A 14,314-nucleotide genomic window follows, 5' to 3' on the forward strand; every position below is an offset into this window, starting at 1 on the left:
TTGATTTGGATCTGGAAGGACACAGAGGGCCGATCTACATTGCACCCGCCATCACAATGAATTCGGTTCCTGACACTCTCGCATTAAAACGTGATTATCTACACTCAGCCATTTTCCCCATTGCAGTTCTTCATCGAATGCGCGAGCTCGGTTCACACTTGAGCGCTGTGCTGTTTTCCTGCTCTTAAAGATGGCGGCTCTCATTGGAGGATCACAAACTCTTCCTGTTTCTGCTGATTCCACGCCCACTGTGCAGTACTGGCCCAGGAGAGGCTTGTCGTTTTCCACATGTTTTCCTGGCCTTGGGGGAAATGACCAGCTTGTCCCTTGCTGCCGCCGCTGTAGCAGGTGGGGGTGGAGGGAAGAAGGAGGCACCTATCCTCTTCTCCACCCCCACCTGCTGGAGGCCAGGGTGAGCGGCTGGGGGGTGTCTGCCAATGCTCTTTTCCCCACGCCAGCCCTTGACAGCTGGTGCAAGGAAGAGAGGCAGTGGCGGCGGCAACCAGCGCTCGTGTTTAGGGGGGACTGCTGGCATCTTCGAAGCTTCGAAGCTTCGGCTTTTTTTTTAATTAAGGCATTATCGTTGAAGAATCGCGGGTTCTCCGCAATTTTTTTTCTAATTCAGGCATGATCTTCGAAGATTTGAAAATTTGAAGATGTGAATCTTTGAAGATCTGAAAATTCAAAGATGTGACGCTTCACATCTTTGAATTTTTGAATCTTTGAAGATCATGCCTGAATTAGAACAAAAAAAATCATGGAGGAGCCACGATTCTTTGAAAATAACTCCTTAATTTTTTTTTTTTAAGCTGAAGCGGGGGATAGAAGGGGGTAAAACTTAATCTCATTTGAAGGGATAGAATAACCCCCTGCTCAATGCAGGAAGCCTGATTCCCATCCAACTACTGAGCAGGGCTGACCCTGCTTAGCTTCTGAGATCAGACAAGTGCGTGCACGTCCAGCCCTTTGGTTGTTTCTGAGGAAACATTGAGTGCTAAGGAAGCTATATGATCAGTAGCTGGAAGACGACATGGGGCCGTCGAGAGCTGTGATTGGACAGGAGGGAAATACAAACACCACAATATATGGACAGGCAGGGGAGGGGACTACGACCAGATATGGTAGCGAAGGTGGAAACTCAGAGCACATTAAGGGGAAATACTGGGATATCAGGGTATTGAAAGCAGGAGCACGGAAGCGGGAAATTCCGGTTCCAATTTGAGGCGGGTACTGCGTAGTGTGAAAGATGGGTGGTGAAACCTCATTGGAAGTGAAAAAACCCGTAAGTGTAGATTGGCCCTCTGTATCTGAAAAAATTGGTACATTTCTGCCCAAGTTCTCCATATCAGGAAAATGCCAGGGTAGGGTAAGAGGAGAGGGAGAGCAGGGGGTGTAGTTTTTTTACAGATAGCTCTAGCTTCACAGTAGGGAACAAACTAATTCAGCTCAGTTCTTCTTCCTTTTTCCTTGGGCTCCTTCACACGGAGCTTTTATCTTGCTATTGAGATTGCTCACTCACAGACGTTTGCAGGTACTTTTCATGACGTTGTTAACCTCCAGGGCACATCCAGCGGTATTTACTGGTTATTTCGCTCCAAGAAGATCTGGAACTAATGAACCATTTTTAAAAGTTGGAATGTAATGAGATTGAAACAGCCACTAGATGGCGATGTTTCATTGTGTTCTATGGAACCCTGAAAATTAAAAGCTTCCCCTCTCCGCAATCACATGGTCGCTGTCTGGGAGCCTGCGATAAATGTGGAAAGGCACCGTCCAGAACAGGAGGACTGCGGTGTGTGTGTGTGTGTGTGTTCTTTAGTGTAAAGGCAGCCCTTGTCTAGATGAAGACACTTCCCTTCATGGTCCAGTTAGCACTGCAAAATAATTCACAGAGCCATGTGCACAAACACTCTCCTCCTTTGCACACATGAACTGTAAAAGAAAAAAACAAACCCCAAAGCCTTTTCTTGTTTAAGAATGCTTACTGGTTGTGGTGTGTGACATGAATTGGGAGGAGGGGGAGTGCCATGTATGCATGTGTGTTGGTGTGCATGTGTAAGTCTTCGCACAACATAGTTGTATATTGTAGTTTTAAGCTTTTAAATTTTATATTGTATTTTATGATGTACTTTGTGGTTTTAATTGTTGTAAACCACCCAGAGAGTGTCAGCTATTGGGCGGTATAGAGATGTAATAAATAAATAAATAACATGAAGTATAATGCTCATATTTTTTTTAAAAAATCGTCTGTTGGTAGCCTTGCCTGATAGGCAACAAAAAGGGGAAATGGAAATTGGTGGGTTTCTAATCCTGCAAACAAGTGTTTTGAATTCTGCAAGCAGGAGTGGGACATTTCTAAAGTTTTAAGAGCTTATTAAAAAAAGTCTGATTCCTGTTTGCAGCAACGCAGGCTCTTCACAAGATGCTTTTAGCACAGCAGCGATTCCTAGAACAGCCATGTGATGCTGCTGGCCATTTAAGGAACTGCTGCTTACATTGAAAGCCATGATGGTGTGAGTGCACGGGAGACATTTTAAAAGTAAAAAATACAGGCAGAAGTGTCCCGAGCCATTTCCTAGGCTGAATAAGGGAGACGGAACCCCTGCCTCCCTACTCCCATTAGAAAATTCTTCAAAATTCTTCCCCTCTCTGCAAAAGAGGCAGACAAAAACAATGCCTCTTTGGCAGAGAAGGAAGAATTTTGCAAAAGTAGGAGGCAGAGTTCGACACAGCACTAAAAAAAAGCCTTAAACTCTTTTTCATTGGCCATAACTTTGTAGCCCCTGCATCCATTCTTCTGAATTTTATTTTGTCATTTTCTTTTGTACTGCTGCTGCTGCTCTCTCACTGTGTGCTCTGAACAGGAAGGAAGGAGACTGAGGGCTCAGTGCTATTCTCTCTCTGTGCCTGTTGGCTGCTGCACTGTTCAGGCAGTAGTTACTAGAGCTGTGTGCAAATGGCCTCTCAACATTCTCTACCCCATTTGTTGGCAGAGAAACTGTGGGGACAATTTCACGGAATTTATCCAGTGGAAGGAGAAATTCTCCAATAATTTCTCACAGGTAGGGCTCACCATTGACAGGGGCTGTAGCACAGCATTTTTTGTCTTTTTCCTTACACATCTCTCCACTGCACTGCAGCCTAGGGCTGAGTCTACACATAGCAGTTATACCATTATCATATCATTATCATAACTATTGGTACACATGACACCAATGGGCACCAATAGTTATGATAACAGTATGAAAACGGTATAACTGCTATGTGTAGACTCAGCCCTAGGCTGCCTGGACTTCCTGATTTGAAAAAACCTTGTAGCAAGAATTACCTCATGACTAGGGATGTATGAAAGTCGCTTACCTTTTTGCGGATTGATTCGCGGTGGGGGGGGGAGGTGCTCCGTCCCTCCCCCCAGAATCATTGACGGGGGGGAGGTGATCCGGTCCTCCCCCCTGGAATCCTGCCTGGCCAGCTCCGCTCCGCAGCAGCTCTGCGGAGCAGCCGGCCAGGGCCGCCCGCAGCCGGAGTTCCAGCCGCGGACTGGCTGGTGCGGCAGCCATTTGCATCCAGCCAGGCTGCCGTGATAGGCTACGTAAGTATTTACGTAGCCTATCAAGCAGGCAAAAAAACCACAACGGCATACGCAACTGGTGGCGGCTATGGCGGCCGCCATTTGCGTTCCCTATTTTTTGCCGTTTTAGCCTACGTAAATATTTACGTAGGCTATTATGGCGAAAAAAAAGGGGAACGCAAATAGCGCAGTGGGCGCTATTTGCATTCCTTTTTGTTCTGCCGTAATAGCTTACGTAAATATTTACGTAGGCTAAAACTGCTGGGGGAAAAGGAACGCAAATAGCTCCCACTACGCTATTTGCATTCTCCTTTTTTTTCGCCGTAATAGCCTACATAAATATTTATGTAGGCTAAAACGGTGAAAAATAGGGAACGTAAATGGCGGCCGCCATAGCCGCCACCATTTGTATACGCCTTTTTTGGGGGGGTTGCTTGGCTTGCCGTGATAGGCTACGTAAATACTTACATAGCCTATCATGGCAAAGACCAGGATGCAAATGGGAGCCGCAGCAGCTGGTTGGAAGACCAGCTGCCGCCGCCGTCCAAAACATCCGCCCCACGTAAACTTTGTCCCGGGGGAATCCGCAGAGGGGCAGCGGGGGCAGGCCATTCCGCCACAGATTTCGGGGGGAATATCCCTACTCATGACATCTTCCCCTAGGCAGGAAGTGCAGGAAGCCAAGGAGGCTACAGGCTGACAGAGAGATGGTTGTACAATGAAAGACAGGACATTCACACATAGGGATGGCGGAGAATTCCGCCATGGATTCCAGTGAAGCCGGATTCTGTAGAATCCGTCCCCCCGGAATCCATGGCGGAACGGCCTCCTGCCCCCCGTCCCCCCGTGGAATCCCCCGGGGTGGCACTTACCTGGGGCGGATGCAGCAGATGCGGCGGCGGCAGATTCGGTGGCGGCGGGTGTGGCGGCGGAGGATTTGGCGGCGGTGGCGGGTGTGGTGGCTGCAGCAGGTGTGGTGGGTGCGGTGGCGGCAGTGGCAGGTGCGGCGGTGGTGGTGGTGGGTGTGGCGGCAGCGGGTGTGGCGGGTGCGGCAGTGCCAGTGGCGGGTGCGGCGGCAGCAGGTCCAGCAGCTGTGGCGGCGGCTGGTCTCCTGTCCGGCTGCAGCTGGGCACAGTGTACGCAAATGGCGGTGGCTATGGAGGCCGCCATTTGTGTTTGCTATTTTTCGCCATTCTAGCCTACGTAAATATTTACGTAGGCTAGAACAGCGAAAAATAGCGGACGCAAATGGCGGCCGCCGTAGCCGCCGCCATTTGCATACGCGTTTTTTTTATTTTGCCGTGATAGGCTATGTAAATATTTATGTAGCCTATCATGGTTAAGTACAGGGACACAAATGGCGGCGGCTACGGCCGCCGCCATTTGCATCCCTGCTGCCCAGCGGCCGGATGTCTGGCTGCGGGTGGAGCCGACTGGCGGCTCCACAGAATCCCTGCAGAACGGAGCCGGCCGGGCAGGACTCCAGGGGGAGGGACAGAGCACCTCCCCCCAATCGAGGATTCCGGGGGGAGGGATGGAGCACCTCCCCCCCACCGCGAAGCAGATCCGTGGAATGGTAAGTGACTTTCGTACATCCCTACTCAATCTCACGCCTCAGCTACCTTGTAAATAAGGTTAGCACAAGCACCCTGAACCAAACCCATGATAATTTCTCTGGAATTTCTTCTTCTTTGAATTTCTTTCTGAAACCAATTTCTTTTCTGTCAGATTGAATGAGAATAGTTGAAAAATACATGGGATAAATTTTCGACACAGCACTAGTAATTACACACACACACGCACTCTCTCCCTCTCTACTGGAGTGGACAAAAAATGCATTTTTCTTGGGGAACAAGAAATGGCCACCAATTTCTGCTCTGCTACACATGCTAGGCAAAATGGTTAGAAAAAAAAAGAACCATGATTGGCTGGGGGCACCTACCCTTCCACTCATATCTTCTCCCCTCTGGCAATGACCTATTGCCTGAAGGGAAAGCTGATTTATTTCCATATTTGGCAGCCAGGTAGGTCATAACTGGCAAACACCCTGCCCTTCTGCCTGTCAGGCACCTTCTTGCCCATGCCTCTGCATGACAGAGAACAAAGAAAGGTGCGTGCGCAAAAGAGAAAACTCGAGTGTTTGCAAGTACAGATAAGATAATGAGCACTCTAGTAAGTACAGTGCTGCAGCACTTACAATAAAACAATCTGTTATTGCTTGGGGGGGGGCTAAGAGTTTGTCATTTTATTTATTTATTTATTTATTTATTTCATTTCTATACCGCCCAATAGCCGAAGCTCTCTGGGCGGTTCACAAAAACTAAAACCAAACAACACACAATAAAACAATTTAAAATATATAGAACATTAAAACCACAATATAACAATACAACCACAATAATACCTAGCAGCAGTACAGGAGTTTAAAATACAGATTTAAAACAGCAAAGATAAAAATTTAGAAAGCTAAAATGCCTGGGAAAATAAAAAGGTCTTCACCTGGCACCGAAAAGAGTACAATGTAGGCGCCAGGCGAACCTCACTAGGGAGCTCATTCCAGAGCCGGGGTGCCACAACAGAAAAAGCCCTCCTCCTAGTAGCCACCCGCCTCACTTCCTTTGGCAGGGGCTCACGGAGAAGGGCCGCTGATGATGATCTTAAGGTCTGGGCAGGCACATATGGGAGGAGGCGATCCTTCAGGTAACCTGGCCCCAAGCCGTTAAGGGCTTTGAATGTTAACACCAGCACTTTGAATCGGGCCCGGAAATGGACTGGCAGCCAGTGCAGCTGGAAAAGTACTGGCGTAATATGAGCTCGCAGGCCAGTCCCTGTTAACAATCTTGCTGCCCTATTTTGGACCAGCTGAAGTTTCCGGACCGTTTTCAAAGGCAGCCCCACGTATAACGCATTGCAGTAATCCAGACGAGAAGTTATCAGAGCATGGATAACTGTAGCTAGGCTATCTCTGTCCAGATAAGGGCATAGTTGGTATACCAGCCTAAGCTGATAAAAAGTGCTCCGTGCCACTGAGTTCACCGGTGCCTCAAGTGACAGTTCTGGATCCAAGAGCACCCCCAAACTACGAACCTGATCCTTTTGGGGGAGTGCAACCCCCTCCAGAACAGGTTGAATATCACCTTGCCGGGCAGACGAACCACCCACTAACAGTACCTCCGTCTTGTCTGGATTGAGTTTCAGTTTATTAGCCCTCATCCAGTCCATTACCGTGCCCAGGCACTGGTTCAGAACAGCCACTGCCTCACCTGGTTTTGATGAGAAAGAGAGGTAGAGCTGGGTGTCATCCGCATATTGATGGCACCTCAGCCCACACCTCCGGATAACCTCCCCCAGCGGTTTCATGTAGATGTTAAACAGCATGGGGGATAGAATAGAGCCCTGTGGAACCCCATGGCACAATTGCCATGGCACAGAGCAATAATCCCCCAGCACCACCTTCTGGAATCGGCCATCCAAGTAGGAGCGGAACCACTGTAGTGCAGTGCCTCCAACTCCCAACCCAGACAACCTATCCAGAAGGATACCATGGTCGATGGTATCGAAAGCCGCTGAGAGGTCCAGGAGAATCAACAGGGTCGCACTCCCCCTGTCCCTCTCCCGGCAGAGGTCATCCCACAGGGCGACCAAGGCAGTTTCCGTTCCAAAACCAGGCCTGAAGCCCGATTGAAATGGATCTAGATAATCCGTTTCATTCAACAGTGCCTGGAGCTGCCCTACAACCACCCGCTCAAGCACCTTGCCCAGGAAGGGGATGTTGGCCACTGGCCTATAATTGTTAACATCCTCTGGGTCCAGGTTAGGCTTTTTCAGGAGTGGTCTAATTACTGCCTCTTTTAAAGCGGCAGGCACCACTCCCTCTCTCAAGGAGGAATTTACAACCTCCTGGACCCAGCTGGACAACCCCTCCTTGTTTGATTTAATAAGCCATGAAGGGCAAGGGTCAAGCACACAAGTGGTCGATCGGACTTGGCCAAGCACCTTGTCCGCATCCTCAGGCCTCAGTAACTGAAACTCATCCAATAAAACTGGACCAGACGGTGCTCTGAACGCCTCTACCAATGGAACTGCGTTAATCATGGTGTCCAATTCATGACGAATCTGAGTGACTTTATCCTCAAAGTGCCGCGCAAACTCGTCACAGCGTGCTACCGAGGGTTCCACCGTCTCTCTCCCTGGCCCAGAATGTAACAGGCCGCGAACCACTCGGAAAAGCTCCGCTGGACAACACTGAGAAGATGCAATGCTGGTGGAAAAGAACTGCCTCTTTGCCACCCTCACCGCCACAGAGTAGGCTCGATAGTGGGCTCTTACCTGTGTTCGGTCAGACTCAGCACAAGTTTTCCTCCACCTGCGTTCTAGCCGTCTCCCCTCTTGCTTCATTGCCCTCAGCTCAGGTGTATACCAAGGAGCTGGCCGGGCTCTGCTCAGAGGGAGAGGGCACTTGGGTGCGATCGTGTCAACCGCCCGAGTCATCTCTGCATTCCACAGAGCGACCTGGGCTTTGACAGGAGCACCAGCCATACCAGCAGGAAAATCCCCCAGAGCCCTCTGGAATCCATCGGAATCCATTAATCTCTGGGGGCGGACCATTTTAATAGGTCCCCCACCCTTGCAGAGGGGAAAGGCCGCCAGAAGTCTAAACCTCAGCAGGAAGTGATCTGACCATGACAAAGGGACAAATGTTAATTCCTCTACTTTCAGATCACCATCCTCCTGCCTAGTCGAGAAAACCAGATCAAGCATGTGTCCTTTTATATGCGTTGGGCCGATGACATGTTGGGACAGCCCCATGGTCGTCATGGCGGCCATGAAGTCCTGAGCCGCCCCGGATACAGCGGCCTCGGCATGGAAGTTGAGATCCCCCAGGACCATCATCCTGGGGGTCCTCAACACCAAGTCCGAGACCACCTCCGTCAGCTCAGGCAGGGAGTCTGATGGGCAGCGGGGTGGGCGGTACACCAACAGAATCCCCAATCTGTCCCGGGTACCCAACACAAGGTACAGACACTCAAGATCTGCACTCGAATGAGCAGGAAGCCTGGAGAGGGAGATTGAATTCCTATAGACCACGGCAACCCCCCCTCCCCGACCCTCAAGTCAGTGTTGGTGCTGCACCGAGTACCCAGGAGGGCACAGCTGGGAGAGAGTGACCCCTCCCAGTTCCCCCACCCAGGTCCCAGTAATACATGCCAGGTCAGCCCCCCCATCCACAATCAAATCATGGATGAGGGAGATTTTATTTTGGACCGACCTGGCATTCAGCAGCAGCACCACCAGACCCGAGGGCAGACTGGTAAGGCTGCCAGGAACCATCAGGTTGGGGGAAGAACCAGAAGAGGGGACAGCTGTAAGGTGTCTAGCCCCTCTTCTCCTCAGCTGGCCTGTTAATCCCCCAACGCCATATCTCCCCCTGCCCGTGACCACAGTTATGGTGGCACCTCCCCCACCCCCTGAGTTGTCCAATAGTCCTCCCAGGCACATATTAAAATATTAAGATATAAAATATTTGTTGTTGTTGTTCAGTCGTTCAGTCGTGTCCGACTCTTCGTGACCCCATGGACCATAGCACGCCAGGCCTTCCTGTCCTGCGCTCTCTCCCGGAGCGTGCTCAAGTTCATATTCATTGCATCTGTGATGCTATCTAGCCATCTCATCCTCTGCCGTCCCCTTCTCCTTTTGCCTTCAGTCTTTCCCAGCATCAGGGTCTTTTCCAGGGAGTTTTCTCTTCGCATTAGGTGGCCAAAATATTGGAGCTTCAGCTTCAGGATCTGTCCTTCCAATGAGCACTCGGGGTTGATTTCCTTTAGGATGGACTGATTTGACCTCCTTGCAGTCCAGGGGACTCGTAAGAGTCTTCTCCAGCACCACAGTTCGAAAGCATCAATTCTTCGGCGCTCAGCCTTCCTTATAGTCCAGCTCTCACAGCAGTTTAAAATAATATAAAAGAGATAAAAGAGAACAGCAGCTAAGAAGGAGCAGATAGTCCACGTTTGCCCCTTCCCCTGGTCTTTAAAGCTGCTGCCCTCTGCTGCTGCTGCTATTTGCTGCTGGTGTTGTGGCTGCTGGTGTCTCTGGAGAGGCAGGTGGGTAGATCTTGCGACTCCAAGTGCGACGCTAAGTGCGCACTTAGCGTCGCACTTGGCGCGACGCTGAGGTGCACGCCGAGGCGCTGCCTCTGGCAGCCCCGCCTTAAGTACCTGTGGGCAGGGGCAGAAGCAGGCTCAGGCTCAGGATCACCCGGTGCAGCTGCTGGCTGGTCCTCCTTCCCCAGGCTCCATCCCGAGCAGCCTCTGGCATACGTAAATGTTGCCCTTATTTTCGCCGTAGTCGAAAATTATAATACTATAATAGCGTTGCCCTTATTTTCGCCGTAGTCTACGTAAATCTTTACGTAGACTACAGCGACCAAATAAGGAACGCGAATGGTGGCTCCCTATGGGGGCCGCCATTATCCGTACGCGCTTTTTTTTTTAAGTCACCCATGATAGCCTACGTGACGATTAACGTAGCCTATCACGGCTGACTTTGCAAATCTAGCCGTGATAGGCTACGTTAATCATCACGTAGCCTATCACGGGGGCGGTTTTTTTTTTTCTTTTATTGGAATGGCGGGGGCGGCAGCTGGTCGAAAGACCAGCTGCCGCTCCCGCCCCGCTCGAACACCCGCCGAACCGCCGGCCGGACCCGCCGCCGGGAGGGACATTCGGCGAAGGTAAGTCCCGTCCTGGGGGGGGTGCGGGGGGGTGCGGAGGATTTCTCCCCGAAACTTGTTCGGGGGGCCGAACACGTTGGCGCTCGGCCCCCCGAAGTTTCGGGGAGAAATTCTCCGCCATCCCTATCCATTACACAACCTGAATTTTTGACAGTGTAAATTGGAGGGGGGACATTTGGGGCAAAATGGGGGGGGTGAAACTGCCTTCCCTGGCTTCCATTTTCAGGGTGGCATGCAATTTGAGGTAGAACTCACTGGAACTCCTTGCAGTTAGAATTTCTAACTGTAAGCAGCTACCATTTTGTTTCTTTCAGAATGCTCCATTCCAAGAGGCATTTTAGAGGTAACATTGGGGTTTTCCAGAGGAGGCTGCCATTTGTACCCCAGAGTGCCCCTAGGAATGTTGAGCCAGGGTTCAGCAATTGTAAAACAGGAGCAGGAAAGTGGACAATTCTCACAATGGTGCAATGTAAGCAAGAGTCCTAACTTCACGTATACACTGAATGGGTATGAGCTAGTGGTGACTGATCAGGAAAGAGAATTTGGGGTCATGGTGGATAGTTAATAAAAACTGTCATCTATTGGCTTTCCCTCTCTGCTATCATTTAGGTTGGATCAACTGCACCAAGGGAAGTGGATGTCCCCACCTCTTCCTTCCCACAGCAGCCCCTCCAGCCCCCTTAAATGCTATACAGAGAGTCAGGAGACCCTGCTGAATGGGTTGAGCTGTGAGAGGGGGACCCCCCAACATTGGGTGGAGGGACTTTCCATGACTGGAGTCCTTTCTCTTGCAGAAAGTCCCTTCCTCGTGTGAAAGGGAGATCCTGGATCCAGCCCATATTATTATAAGCACTTACAATTCCTCTTTGGACTAGGATCACCTAACCCATTGTCCATAGTTTAGGGTGAATGTGGCACTTTTTGACAACCAGTATGGACATGTGTATTTGTAAATAAAAACTTAAAATATTAGAAAAATGACAATAAGCCTCCAGTGACCTCCTTCCAAAGGAAGCCAAACATGGGGAAGCATTGCACCCCAGAACCTCTACCTGCTCAAAGAAGTGTGGGAGAGTAACAATTTGCATAATCCTATAAAATCACCTCTTTCATGCACAGAGGTGCATGGCACATGTTCACCAAGCAAGCAGTATGATGTGCCAATGCTCAGTTTAGACATTGCAAAGAAGGTTACCAAAACGAAGAATCACAACTCACTTGTGCTTTCAGTTCCCCACCTGCCACCTGCATGTGACTTCAGCTTTATATTATAGTGCTATCCTGTTTCTCACTTCTCTGCTTAAATGCCGCAGTTCTCTGAAAAGATGCAAGCAACAGTTTCTGTTCTCATCCTCACTGCCCAAGCTAGAGATATTGTTTATCAGGCATCAGACCTCTGGTTTCCTAGACCACATCCTTTCTTTGTTGATCATAAATTATATCTTGACTGACCAGGTCTCGCCAGAGCCATTCATTTTTAGGAGATCAGACGTTTAGCATGCAAATCAAAAAATGGTAGGAAGGAAATACATTCTAAAGATTTCATCAAACTAAGAATTCGACTCACTTTCTGTCTTTGAAGGAATTGGGTTTGAGAAACATCGGAGATTGGAATTGTAGCGATACACAGTTGTGTGACCGTCCATCCTAATGACTGGTGTGGTGCTCTTGTGGGCTTTCATAGGTGAGTAAAAGCAAAAGACACATTTATAGTTTGGAAGTTGCTTCTTTGGGAACAGTGTTGGCCAGACAAACATGAGCTGTTCTATAAGCATTTTACACATCGCTTAGTGAGGTTGGGATGAGACCAAATGATGAGCAGCGAGTGTTGTCTCTTGGTTCTTAAAGTAGAGCACCCCACATGCTGATCTCTGTCTATATTTGCATAGAGATGGGGTGTAAATTGAGGGACGTTTTTCTCTACTCATGTAGGCACATTGTCAATGCACCCATCTCCCCCCTTGAGATGAGGCATCTTCTTGTAATTTGCAAAATACTTCAGACTTTGGAGCAGGATTCCTGCTACAACAAAGGGTGAGCCTTATGCACCCAGATTCTAATGTTTCATTTCATTTATTATATTTATTATGTTTCTATACCGGTCACTGGTACAGCCCCAGGTGGACTCCGTGGCCCAGAGTACTTGGGGCCAGCTTTGGCTGATCTGCCAGCTACGGCCTTTCCTGGACAGGGATAACCTAGCCACAGTAGTGCACACATTGGTAACTTCCCGATTAAACTACTGCAATGCACTTTATGTGGGGCTGCCCTTGAAGATGACTCAGAAGTTGCAGCTAGTGCAAAATGCAGCAGCTAGACTGTTGACTGGAACATCTCACAATGATCACATAATACCAGTCTTAATGGAGTTGTACCGGCTGCTGATACATTTCTGGTCAGAATTCAAGGTTTTGGTGATGACATTTAAAGCCTTAAGTGGCTTGGGACCTCGATATTTGAGGGAGCACCTCCCTGTATATATATGCCTGCCTGAGGACTGAAATCTGTTGGAGGAGCCCTCCTCTGTGTCCCACCAATGCGAGACATTCACTGTGGTGGGATGCGGGAGAGGGCTTTTTCTGCTGTGGCACCCAGGTTGTGGAATGCCCTCCCCTTGGAGGCACGATTGGCACAGACACTGGTTTCATTTCAGCACCAAGTTAAAACATGATAGGTTTTTGCTATTTTCAACTTTGTGAGGTAAATTTGGTTTGCCTGCTACAGTGGAATAGCAGTATTTGCACTTGAAACATTTGTCAGTATCTAGGTTCTGTCCTGCTGCTTTTACTGCTTTGGAGGCTCCTCCATTACTGGAAATACTTACTGAAGTTGACCAGATATATCGACCTATGATTCATGTTTATAAATGCTTATTATCAATGAACAGATATGACACATGTGGTTTACAGCAGGAATGGAATAGGGAATTGGAATGTCCTATTTTGTTTAATCAATGGACCGCCGTTTTGGCGTCTGTATCGGATATCTCTATGGATCTTCGGTTATGCCTTATTCAGCAAAAACTTTTGTTTTGGGACTATTGGATGCCACAACATCTCTTTAATAAAGGCTTGTCAAATTCGGCTAATTGTTGCATGTGTAATGCAGTCAATGCTTCTCTTAGTCATATGTTTTGGAAATGCCCAATAGTTCCCTCCTTTGGGGAGGAAGTAATTATACAGATAAATTTTGTATTGGAAAGCTCTTTAATATTTACTGATGTAAATGTTCTCTTAAATTACTTACCTGTTTTTTGGAATGTAACACATCGTCAGCAAAACTGGATCTTTTGTGCCCTTGTGGTTGCTAGAAGACTGATACTGTATATTGGAAGGATAAAAGCTCACTGCCTATGATGCAATGGAGTGAAGACTTAACAACGCTAGTAACATTTGAAAGAGTGGTATATAGGTGTAACTTGCAAATTGACTCATACGTATGTGGATGTCTGGTCTGCCTTTACTGAAGTTTATGCATAACCTATTTTTTTCCTGTCATTTTCTTCTTAGACTATTGTAATATTTGAAACTGAGGATTTTAGAATATGTTGTTATTTTTTTTTAATTTTCTCTGGTTTTTAAATGTTTTCTGTTAGTTTGTCAGTTTTGTATGGTTAAAATTCACAATAGAAATTGATTTTAAAAAATTAAAACGTGGCTTTTTCCAAAGCTTTTGAGGGCTAATTGGATTTCCTGAGGTTGCACACTGTTTTATTGTTTTAGATTTTAAACTGGTATTAGCTAGCTTAGGGTGCAATCCTATGGCCACTACTCAGTGGCTAGACGGTCATAGGATAGGTCAGTTCCTGGGAACTGACCTCGGAGCCTGTGCTCTGAGGCCGGTTCCCTGAGAGCTGACCTCCACTCCCTCCTGAACTGCCTCACAGGCAGTGCGGATCGGCCCCGTGCTCTGCACTCATAGGAGCAGCTCAGAGCAGCTATAACGGGACATTCCTGGGGGCAGGCTGGGGCAGGCAGAAGTGCCTTTCTGACACTTCCTACAAATTGTCTGGC

The 14,314-nt window shown here is 48.5% G+C and overlaps 1 protein-coding gene across 3 annotated transcripts in view; it reads left to right on the plus strand.

Moving 5' to 3' along the window:
- Positions 1–72: 72 nt before the first annotated feature.
- The window catches only part of LOC146355323 (uncharacterized), a 29,900-nt gene continuing 15,658 nt past the window's right edge, over positions 73–14,314 (plus strand). For 2 of the 3 annotated variants that reach the window (XM_084840866.1, XM_084840864.1), the window contains exon 1: positions 11,771–11,985. In XM_084840866.1, the coding sequence (XP_084696992.1) occupies positions 11,952–11,985 (34 nt within the window). In that variant the 5' untranslated portion in view covers positions 11,771–11,951. Of the gene's footprint in view, positions 91–11,770; positions 11,986–14,314 lie in introns of those variants that run through there. The other variant, XM_084840865.1, reaches the window with a different exon arrangement.

The sequence above is a fragment of the Heloderma suspectum genome, chromosome 2, assembly GCF_057233095.1.
Source record: "Heloderma suspectum isolate Gila_16-S chromosome 2, 16-S_ref, whole genome shotgun sequence".
In the NCBI taxonomy this organism is placed as follows: domain Eukaryota; kingdom Metazoa; phylum Chordata; class Lepidosauria; order Squamata; family Helodermatidae; genus Heloderma; species Heloderma suspectum.